Source organism: Typopeltis vanoorti, chromosome 10 (assembly GCF_054136105.1).
Source record: "Typopeltis vanoorti isolate ZY-2024b chromosome 10, IOZ_Tvanoo_1.0, whole genome shotgun sequence".
In the NCBI taxonomy this organism is placed as follows: domain Eukaryota; kingdom Metazoa; phylum Arthropoda; class Arachnida; order Uropygi; family Thelyphonidae; genus Typopeltis; species Typopeltis vanoorti.
Genome location: NC_143558.1, coordinates 40,267,606 through 40,279,760, shown reverse-complemented (window position 1 = coordinate 40,279,760; position 12,155 = coordinate 40,267,606). Strand labels below are relative to the sequence as shown.

Here is a 12,155-nt window from a genome sequence, read left to right as displayed (position 1 = left end):
GACTCTCATATCTGTGGTCTCTAGCCTTTGGTCAAGTGTTTTACTTCTGACCCAGCTCTCAGATCCATAAGTTAAAACTGGTTTGAACACTGTCTTGTATACAGCTAATTTAGTGTTCCGACTAATTTCTCTCTTATTCCATATGAATTTATTCAATTGACTTCCCACCATACCAGCTTTGCTGATTCTGTTGTCTATTTCTATATTTAATTTACCATCTTCAGTAAAAATCATGCCTAAATAGCTGAAATGTTTTACTTGTTCCACGGGTAAAAATTCCTCCATTTCTACCTTAGTAGATTCTTCTGTGGGACCATAGGCACAAATAAGTCTCATTGTCCAGTTCCTCATTCTGATATTTGCCCAAATCACTCTACTTGACACTGCCTCTCATTCAAGAAGATGAGCCTCGTATTTTGTGTTGAATACTATGGCTACTCCTTGATTGTCATTGCCTGAATATAACATTTTGTGTGTATTGCTCAGAAAGATCTCACCAGTTTTTGTCTTTTTTGTTTCAGTCACCCCTATTATGTCGATCTGGTACTTATCTAATTCCTCAGCTAGCTCCATTTCTTTGCCATTCAGGCTTCTTATGTTGATAGTACCAATCTTTAACTCTGGTGATGTTGAGTTGGGGTGTGCTTTCAGATCTGTTTCACCTTTTAGCTAAAGTTGTCAAAATATTTACCATCTAGACTTCTTGTACTCCTACGAAAGCTCCATTACTTAACTTAGTACTCCCAAACAAAAACATAACAACTTAAAATATCCCATCTACTGTATTTGGTGCAACTGTAACATGGCTTATTTTGGCCCATCGAGTTATGTCTAGAAGAACATAAGAGAAACATCTCATGTGGCAAAACTAGAGCCGATGCTCTGTCTAACCATGTACTCAATTCTGCTAATGCTAATGCCAAAAACTATCACTCACCCAGTCATCTTTTGATACCATGATGAACTTGAAAGAAAAATTGTAGAATCTAAGGAAATTGTCCTCAAGCCAGTACCTCTCGACGCTAACCTCAGTTATAATCTCTCGGACTGTTATTGTGCTACTATTCATCTTCACTGTTGGGCATGTGAAGATGAATAGTAGATCATCATTCAAGATCATCATGAATGGATGCACAGAATGTCTTCAAATGTTAATATGTTAGCATTTTAATGTATACATTTTCTTTCATAATGTTTGTTGGTATTTCTCTCAAGTTATGCACCTGACGAAGTCTTCTAAGAAGACGAAACTAGTTGTGCACTTTACTTAAGATAAAATAGTGTTTATATTTTTATCTCTCAGCTTCTAGTCATTTAATCTGTTTCAAAAAAAAAAAAAATGATGAATATATGTATGTGTGTGTGTGTGTGTATATATATATATATATATATATATACACACACACATTATCTGAAGCTGGGCCCTTTGATGGTTCATTGTTGGCCAGTATCATAAAATTGGCCAACAGGGAAAGATATGAGCAGTTGTCCAGAACATGAGTTATGATTCATCTGATACTGCTTACCTCAAACACTCCCTGACTATTTCCCATGCACTGCTTATTCATTTTTGGTTTCTTAAGCCATGGCATGCTCTAAGCTGCCTCGAGTTAATCGCCAGCTCTGCAGTTTTAACTGGAAATTCCTCATGATAAACCACCTCCCAGAGAAAGATTGCATGATAACTATTCCATCTGGAGGCAGCATAGCTACTTAAGTTATAGACAGATGCTCTGATGCCATTGCCATTACCAGAATATATAATCTTTGACATTGGATCTCCCTTCCATCATATGCAGTTTTAGATAAATATTATTGTCAGGGATTCAAGAGAGGCCTTACATCACCCACACCAGCTGTCATACCTTCTCTTAAACTCATTCACGCTATAGATGCATTCACCACTTAAACAAACTGTTCCACTCACTTGCTTCTCTATGAGAGGAAAATCTAGCTCTCACCCCCTTTGTTAACTGTACACAAACTTAACCTCTAGATGTCCCCCTTGTCCTCTCCACACCTTCTTTATGATGAAAAATTTCATCAACTGATATCCTATAGCACCCTTTCATAACTTTATAGACTTCTGTTATATCATCCACCTTTCTGCTGTTGACTAGTAGCTGCAATCCACATACTTATTATTATCTCAATATTAAAGATAATATTGAGATAATAATAATCTCAATATTATCTTTGTAACTGTTCTTTGCACCACTTCCACAGCTTCTTTCTTCCCTTGAAGCCTAGAAGACCAAATCTATGCACAAATCTGTGATTGTGAAATATGTAGTCAAATTGATTGGGCATGTAAAAAAGAAGGGTGATCCTGATGGGAGACTTTAATTACAGGCATATAGAATGGAAGTGGGGAGATAATGTGTGGGAACAATGAGAGTGAGTTTGTTGAATTTCTGAGAGATAAATATCTTAAGCAGCATGTGACTGAAGCAACTAGAGGCTTTAAATAGAGAAGGAGTGAAATGGATGAACAGTGAAATCAAGCAAGCTGTATTGGAAAAGAAAATGCACTGGAGGAGGTACAAGACAGTTGGTGATTGGACCTATGAAGAGTATAACATACAAGCTAGGAAGGTGACAAGCATGGTAAAGAAAGAAAAGGTGCGGTATGAGAGGAGATTGGTTAGTCAGGCTAGGGTTAATTCAAGAGAGGTTTTTTTTTGCTATATGGCAAGCAAGAGAAAGAATAATTATGGCAGATTGACATTGGTGGATAGTCATGGCAGCAGAATAACAGTTGCAAAAGATATAGTGGAATTATTAAGCAAGCACTTTATCACTATGTATCATACTGGTGTAAATGATGTGGTGCAATATATAGAAAGGAGACAAATATTAGGAGAATTGGAAGTGAAAGAATCAGAGATGTATCAAGTGTTGATTGAGTTAGATGTTAATAAGGCTGTGGGAATGGATGACATATTACCATGTATTTTTATGTATTGTGCACAACAGGTAGTTATGCCCTTGATCTGGTTATTTAATGAAAGTTTTACAATGGATAGGTTACCTGAGGAGTGGAAAGAAGACAAAATAGTACCACTCCACAAGCGTGGTTCTAGGATAGAAGTTTTCAATTACAGGCATCTATACAACTGCAGTTGTAGTCAAGTGTTGGAGAGATTGGTTAGGAATAGTATTCAGGATTGGGTTGATGGACATAACATTCTTTATGATGGTCAGCATGGATTTTTAAAAGATAGGTCTTGTTTTAGCAATTTACTTGCATTTTCTGTTAGATAAGGGAGAATCATATACAGTGATATTCTTGGACTTTGCACAAGCCAAAGGATGGAAATAAATAATGTATTGGTTAGATGGATCGGAGATTAGCTCTTTGAACGATACTAGCAAGTTGTGTATGATTGAGCAGTGTCTCAAAAAAGGAGGGTAACCAGTGGTATGCTTCAGGGCTCTGTTGTTGGGCCCTGCAGTTTAACTTGATTGGAAATGATACACCATGTGGACTGACTGGGGATCTTCAGTTGTTTGCTGATGATGCAAAGTTGAGAAGAATTATAAGTAGTACTGCTGATGTTAATTCACTTCAGGAAGATTTGAATAGACTTTTGACTTGGACAAAGGAGTGGGGTTGTAGTTTTAATACACATAAGTGCAAGGTGTTGCATTTTGGAATGCAGAAATGTAAGACTGTGTGCTATATCGATGGTGCCGTACTACAGGAAGTGGATGAGATTCATGATTTGGGAGTGATGGTTGATAATAGACTGAATTTTAAAGGGCATATTGCTGTTTCAAAGACTGCACATCGTAGTACCGCAATGGTAAGAAGTACTCTAACATGTAGGGATAAAGAAGTGGTTGTGGCACCATACTTTGGCTGTTGTGCTCAGCAGATTAATGTTATGTAGAAACATAGGAGAAGATCCAAAGATGAGTGACTAAATCAATATCAGTATTTTGGAAATGCTGGCTATGGAGAGAGGTTGAAGAGATGTGGATTGCAGAGTTTGGTGGATAGGAGGAAAAGAGGTGATATGATAGAAACGTTTAAGTTGGTGGAGGATTTTATTGGATTAATGCTGAGAAGATTATAAAAAGAGTAGAAGGTGAGAAGAAAAGAACCAGAGGCCATCTCTTGAAGGTGTGTAAGAGTGTGATGAAGAGAGGTATAAGAAATAGATTTTTTGCATGAAGAATTGTCAGTGAATATAATGCATTCCATTCCATTCGCTAACAATTCTTCATGCAAAAAATCTATTCCTTACATCCCTCTTCTCTTTGCATGAACAATGATTTTAAGATTTGGTATGATAAATATGTTGTCAGTTGAACGAACCTCCCACAATTAGTGCTTACTCCATGGAGGTTGCAATATTTCACCCAGGTTGAATTGGAGTTTTGAGGAATTAATACACTTGTATCAGCAAGCATATTTCAGTAAATGAGATGGAACAAAAGAAATACAGAAAGGTTTATAGTCTTAAAACTAAGCCATCTATTGGCTTTGGTTGGATGCTCCTGGATATTGGGCAGATTTATCTGCAGATAAAAGTTTTTCTATATAAGACTCTTCCATCCACAGGTCTAACGTCCAAAGTTTGGTTCAGATATGTTGACAATATATTTGCCATATGGCCCCATGGTGACCAAACATTAAATACAGGTAACCCTCGTATAATGCAGATGTTAGGTTCCATAGAAATGCTACGTTATATAAATCGCATTAAGTGAGACTCGGATCACATAGAAAAAGTAGGGTTATGTTCCGAAATTGTTTTTATTTTTAAATTATATAAACAACATTGACATACCCAACAAAAATATATTTTTATTTAATTCAGGTAATTCATGTAAGTTAAGAAAACATATAAACTATGAAACAAATACATAGTATAAAAATTATAAATTGTAATTTTTATACTTCATTGCACATAATGCATAAATGTTTAGGCAAAATAAAATAAAGTGCATATTTTAATTGTCATCACTGTCTTCAAAATGAACATTTCGCAGATGTTCTTTATTTACGAGTGGCTGGACATCATCATCACTTGAAATCTCTTGGACATCATTTGTATAATTCTCATTGCATACTTCGGCTGGTTTAGTTATCAAGAAGTCAGTAATAAGACCTTGCTTACCACTATGCTGCAATTTTTTTATTAAGTTCATAATATGAAGTTAAACAAATATCCAATTGTCTCATGAATTTTCCGGAGCGCACCATTGAGGATTCATTATCCGTAAAATAACTTCCCAACTTTCTTGCCAAGTCCAATCCTTCTGCTAATTTCTTTAAACTGAATTCTTTAATGGATTCATCACAATTAGAATCTTCAGCAGAATTTTCCCCACCATTTAGTTTGACTTCATTTATTAATTGTACCAGTTCCTCCTAATTTAATTCTATTTCCCCATCAATTAATTCACTAATAATCATTTTCAACCATATCGCAAAAGCCTTCTAAGTGGCCATTACTATAAAAATAATTTTTTACATAAAAAAGCATTGCATATTAATTATGTATGTAACTCACCAGAAAATAAAGTGCTCAGCTTCAGATTAACACACGATTTTTAATGCGCTTTCCTGGCAGAAAACGAAGACAATTTTCAACAATAAACACTTTATACAGTAAACAGTTGACGTACGTATGTGTGTGTGCTAAAGGGTATTTCCCCAAATTTAACGAAGATAAAATTTGATTTTCAAGTCGCATGGTGAAAAAATATATGAAAAATTAAAGGGTTACTACAATTTGTAGACTGTGTTATATCGAAACTGCATTGTATAAGTACCGCGTCATACAAGGGTTGCCTATACTTCTCTAAGCCACCTAAACAAACAACATAAACTTATTCAATTTACTATCAAGATTGAAAACAATAACTCTCTGCCTTTCTAAGACACACTTGTCACACATCTTCCCTTAGGCTGTCTATCCTTCACCGTCTACCACAAATCTACACACACACACACACACACACACAAAATCCAGTGTACATGCAACTTACTCTGCATAGGAGAAATGGCACACAGTTTCAACAAGAAAAGACAAACAGAAATGGCACATTAAATTCTTTTGGTATGGTAAAACAGGCCTGTCAGACCATGCACCAAAACCTGGGTTGAAAGAAAATTCAAAGAAGCTTGTGAGATGTTGATTCATCATCCTAATCTCAACAAGCATAATGGATTAGTAATTCCAAGAATCTGGAAGACCCATCTACAATGCATATAGCATCCAGAGCATGATGGCAGAACCTCAACACAAGAAAAGGCAATTAGAGTGTTACATAGCTTGTGTCTTGTTTATGTGTGTTTTCCTGATGATGACTTCAACATAGAGGTCAAAACACCAAGTGTTATTTTCTTAATTAAAGTAAAGTACTTTCTCTAACACGTGTGTTAGAGAAAGTACTTTAATTTAATTTAATAAGTCTCCATAAATAGACAATGAATGTTGACCACTGTTACCTTGAAAGGAACAACAACATCCAAAAGCCTCATGAGAGGCTTACATTTCCTGTCAAATGACTTGTGTGTGGCTAATCCATATTATTTATATTACCAATTTAAATAAATAAAAAATAAAAATAAACTACTGTTCTCTTTTTTTTTTTTTGCATCTTCTTTAAATATTCATCTTTTTTGACAAAGTTGTCCAGCAGTGAAATATATAGAAGTATATTATTTTTGCTTTAAATCTACAACTAAATCCCACTGTTATGTAGTTATTGTTAATCTGTTATTTGTTGTATCTCTAATATGGTAACATCTAACATTTTGGTCTTCTATAGCATGACTAATTACAACACTCCACCTATAATACATCTTGGTTGTCTTTGAGGTCTTTTTCCTGGCATTAAAACACCTGTTTCAGTATCCCTTTTTGTAAGTGACCATATCTTAGATTATCTCTGCTCACACATCACTAAATGCTGATTCAAAAATTTAGAAAATTTTATTAGAAAAAAGGAACAACGTGTGTTCCTTTTTCTAATATTTCCATTTTCAATATGATTTTGCCATTGATGCTATCTGTTCCTCTGTAAGTTTTTTTTTCAGATCTGTAAGTTAAAATTGCTTTGAACACTATGTTGTGCTTCTAGTTAGTATTTTAGCATATATCTCTCTCTTATTCCAAATAAGTATATTCATCTGGCTTCTCACCATTCAGTTTAGTTCATTTTATTATCTATTTTCAAATTTAATTTGTCATCACTTACAAAAAAAAAAAAAAAAAAAAAAAAGGTTTAAATATCTGAAACATTTTACTTGTGTTATAGATTCTTTGTTGATAATGCAGTTGATATTTTTGTGGACTATTTTTATAATTTGTCTTTTATTGTTGATTTTCATACCAAAATTGTTATTGCAGCTACTCAGTTTAGTTAAAGAATCCTGAAGGCTCGTACTGTATTTATTTATAACGTCTGCCTAAAGTATAGTTATATTTAATATTGTGTTTAATGCTGCTTTCCTTCATAACGTGATCCATATAGGTGATTAACAGTAAACATAGTCTTCACCCTTGTCTCGCACCTGATTTTACATCAAAGCGTCTTCCACTTCCTCCAACTCTAACAGCTGACTTGTATCTTGTGTATAGGCTGCAAGTTCAAGTTCCTCCATAGCACAGTTGGAAGGAACAATGGGACATGCTGCTCTTTGATTGGAAAAGATCTAAGTTTGATTCTTTTCATGATGAGAGGAAACTTTATATGGGCTTTTTTTTTTTAATTGAATGTGAGTTAGCTGATCTCTTACAGACTTAGCAGGGTTTTTCTCCCAGAAATGCAGGTTTCTCATCCTGCCTGTAGACAAATTGGCCATGAGAACACATGCATGTACAGACAAAAATACTGTTGTTGGTGGTGGTGGTGGTAGTAGGGCAGAAGATGGTGTGTGTGTGTGTGTGTGTGTGTGTGTGTGTGTGTGTGTGTGTGTGTGTGTGTGTGTGTGTTGATGGTAGTAGTAGTGTTAGCGTGGTATTGTTAGTAGTAGTAGTCGGAGGATTAAGTATGGGAAGTATATTTTCACTGTGATGAAGTTGGAATAGTACATTAGTTGATGCATGTTTTGATAATTTCAGAATAGTCTGTGGATTCATATTCTTCCATGGACATGAGTGCTCGTGATTGTCTTTAAGTGAGAGATGAATTTCATCAACCAGTGTGAGACTCCTTTCTCATTCATTGGATGCCTGTAGTGGTATGAAAAAGGTGTATGTCGGTGCTCCAGAGTAGGGTTTCTGGGTTATGTAAAAAAAAAATGCATTTAAAAAAAAAAAGTAAAAAAATTAAATCTGCCACCTGTGGTATTTATATACTGTAGGTGTACAACCTTTCAAGGATGAAATTTATAATGTGAAAATGGAAATGTTTTGAATCCTCAAGACAAACCACCTCTTCAATTACAGTTAGCCCTCCTCAATTTATCCCAGGATTCCATTCCAACAATGGGTTGGAATGGAATCCTGAAATCATAAGTCAAAAAGGTCGTAAATCAGAAATCACTATATTGAATCATAAGAATGTGTGTAGAATTAACATGCCTGAATGCTAAAAGTATATGTCTGTTGTATTTTGAACTAATTTGTAAATTGTATCATTTCACTATAAACAAAAAGTAAAATTACAATAAAATTATTTATTACAGTACAGTATAATACTGTGCTGTAATAAATAATGAAACATTAGTGTACAGTGCTTTTCTGCATTGCTTCCAAAAGTAAAATAATCAGTTGGAAATACATGAAGCAAAAGCAATTCTTCATTGCTGCTTTATTAATTGGTTGATTCATCATAAGATGCTAGATCATCAACAACAAATTCTTCAAATTACAGAATTGCAATAAACTATTCTGATGATGGTTTGGTTTACCACATGTATAACTTGTGGAAAGTTTATGCTCATCTTTGGGGGGGGGGGGTGAGATGACAGCAGGAGTGGGATTTAAGGATGTGTTAATTATCTCCAACCTAGTCTGTACATGCCTTTTCTTTTCTGAATGAATCGTTTCTTCTCTGTAGCAAGCAATTGCAGCTTACATCATTCTAACTACTTTTACTAAATCTCTCCATGTTTGGATCCATTTCCTCAAAGAACTGAATTGCCTTATTAGAACTGCCAATTTTTTCAGTGTAAATTTTTTTTGGTGGACTCAGCTTATTATTATTCTTTTTCAATTTTATGCACTTCTGGCTATATAAGGTCTTCTTCTGAGAGCTCCCCCCCCCCCCCCCCGCAGCTTTCACTAACTGCTCTACTTCTTCATTTTCAACTTCCACCTCTTCAGCTACTAGTACTGTTTTGTCACCAATCTCTTGAAAGACTATCTTTGTTGAATATTGTTAATCTATAAAACATGTTTTCAGAAGTTTCTTCTTAATACCATATGCATGCACTCTCCGTGTCACTCCATACGGCATTTATATTCTTTGTATAATGCAAGATATATTCCTTCCAAAAGTCTGAAGATTGTCTCATCCTCAGTAGCAGTGATGAAACTCTGGTCCATGAGCCTGCAGGAGTAAAGCAGCAGTAATAGTCTGTGAACATATTTGTTAATGGAATGATTATTAAGTCAATGACTGACTGTAATGTTATATTATTTTGCTCTATGACTTTATTACATATTACAGAACATTCTGAAATGTGTTATAGATATAAGTAGCATCTAATTTGTATTTTATTAAAATTTATTTCTCGCATTCAATTTGGTTAAATTATTACTGTAGTATTTTTAAATCACGTAGCATTCTTGTTAATTATAGCTATCTAATGTCTCATTAATAATTTATTACCTTCTCCTGCACATATTACTCCGTTTAATAGAAATTAAACTGTGGTAGTACTTGGGGAAACGATATGAACAAGTACAAGTACACATTTTTATAAATATTAATATATTAGCACTGTTTTTGATCTTTTTTTTTTTTCTTTGCAGAGACTGTCTAAATAAAGCTTCAAATATTGAAGAAACATCAAAACAAATGATTGATATTATTGAGATGTCTTCATTATACAAGTAATATGATATTTTGACAGACTTTAAACGAGTTTTAAAAAATATGAGCAAATGTTGCTGGAAGTAACATTCTTTATTGAGACATCTCATCTAAAGCAGATGGTATAAAGTGGTAAAAGTTTTAGTTGCATAAATTTAGTTTTCTAGCTAAGAAAACTGTTCATCACTTTATAACTAGGAGAGAGAGAGATAAAAAGCTGCACTAATAAAATTTCAATAGAGACATATTATTATTCTTCTTGGGGGATAATGCTAATTTAAGTGCTTTGGAAAAAATCAATACTTAACCATAGTGGTGGTTTGAGAAATTTAATTCTGCTTCTAGTCAAGTTCTTGCTCTGTAATAGTTTTTATAGGAGAAAAGTCTTGATAAATTTAAATATTTCTCTGTTTAAGACTATTACAAATAGCAAGTTTTCCTGTGGTGTAAAACTAAAATGCATTCTCCTTATTTATACTATTTGTTTTCTGTGTTATGTATTCTTATCAAGTGACAAATAAAGGCTGATGTTTTGATTGCGTGGTGAATTTTAAAATAATCACAAACAGTTTTAACTACAAATAAGAGGAGATATCATATTAATGATTCAAAAATATTTCATGTTATGATTTTATTTTGCTTTATTATACATTTCTTGCAGCCAGATATCTGGATATTGTACAATGTTTGTTACAAAATATTTTAGCCTGCAAAACATTATACAATAAACAGAATGCATTATAATTAATGAAATAAATATTGCAAAGCTGGAAAATAAATTGTTTCCATTTGTATTAAAAGTGGATTTTTCATTAGCATAGATTCAACCAACTAGTTCTACAAAAACCAAATAACTGGCTGTTTCTTGAGCATATCTATATTACAAACAAATTCCTTAGACTTCTGATATTTTATGGTGATCTTGCATTTTGCCATATAGGGCAGACTATTAGAACTTTTGAAATTGTAAAAAAAAAAAGAAATCTCAAATGATTCAAAGAAAAGAAAAATCACCATGTTGTATTTGTTACTAATTACAACATAAAATGGGATAAAGGCCACTATGCCTTATGTGAAGGATAACTTATCCTGATGAATAAATGAATACACTTACATTGTACTCTTGTATAGCCTCCTCAGCAGGGAACCAAAGATTGATTCTGAATTATGTCTGGATGTCTTTAATATGATTTCTTAACATACAATTTAACTTCCCAATAATTAACAAAATCTCAGACAGAATAGATGATACATGCTTGTCTCATTTTTTATGCTGCTCCCACACATGAAAGGCTTTAAACCTATAGTACATTAGTACCATAAGTAGGATAAGAGTTTGTTTGTTTTTTTGTCATTTTTATTGGGTCTTTGAATTTTATTTATTTTTTATATAATCCAGAAACTTTTCCTTAGGGATAAAACATGAAACTTTGTCAGACCACTTTTCAGGCCTACACTGGGCATTGGTCTCACACCAGGCAATCTACATAAATGGAAGAATTTGATTGCCTTGTTTTCCATATTTGGACTTTTAACATTCATCTGAGTTTCCTTTATTTACGTTTGTTCTATATATATATATATATATATATATATATATATATATATATATATATATATATATAAAGTAAATAATAAGCTAACACCTTTTATTCCCTTATAGGGAGTATGTGAGACCTTCAAACCCTATCTAGCTTTTGGAGACTGAGTGGGCAGTTCAGTCTCCACTGGTAGCCAATCAGAGATTGTATCAATTATAGGCTGCCACTGATGAAGAGACTGGCAAAGAAGTGCTGCCATCTCTTAGTACCTAAGCCCAACAGGATATGTTATTGTCTGAAATAATGTGGGTTCTAGGGTCAATTTCCTTGAGTTTACGGGACGAAAAACCCAAGTTTCCAGGAGAAGAAACCTGCTTGCCCATGCCAGAGACTGACTAATTCAGGAACTGGTCGAAGAAAGGCTTAGATTAAGTTCCTCAACTCGGCGACTAGACTTGAATTATAAATCTTTCTTTGGGTGGCCTTGCAAAGAAAATGCAAGCGTCACTTCCACTGAGCTGCACAGGCCCTATAAACACACACTCTGAAGAACCACACAGTTATTTGGTTTTTGCAAACCTAGTCATTGCAACAATAGTCACTTAATTACAAATC

At 34.0% G+C, this 12,155-nt stretch overlaps 1 protein-coding gene across 2 annotated transcripts in view; it reads left to right on the top strand.

Annotated features, from left to right (window-relative positions):
* Klc (kinesin light chain) overlaps window positions 1–10,535 on the top strand; it is a 261,355-nt gene extending 250,820 nt beyond the window's left edge. For both annotated transcript variants that reach the window (XM_090399037.1, XM_090399036.1), the window contains exon 13: window positions 9,939–10,535. In XM_090399037.1, the coding sequence (XP_090255163.1) occupies window positions 9,939–9,953 (15 nt within the window). In that variant the 3' untranslated portion in view covers window positions 9,954–10,535. The remainder of the gene's footprint in view (window positions 1–9,938) is intronic.
* The last annotated feature ends 1,620 nt before the right edge of the window (window positions 10,536–12,155 follow it).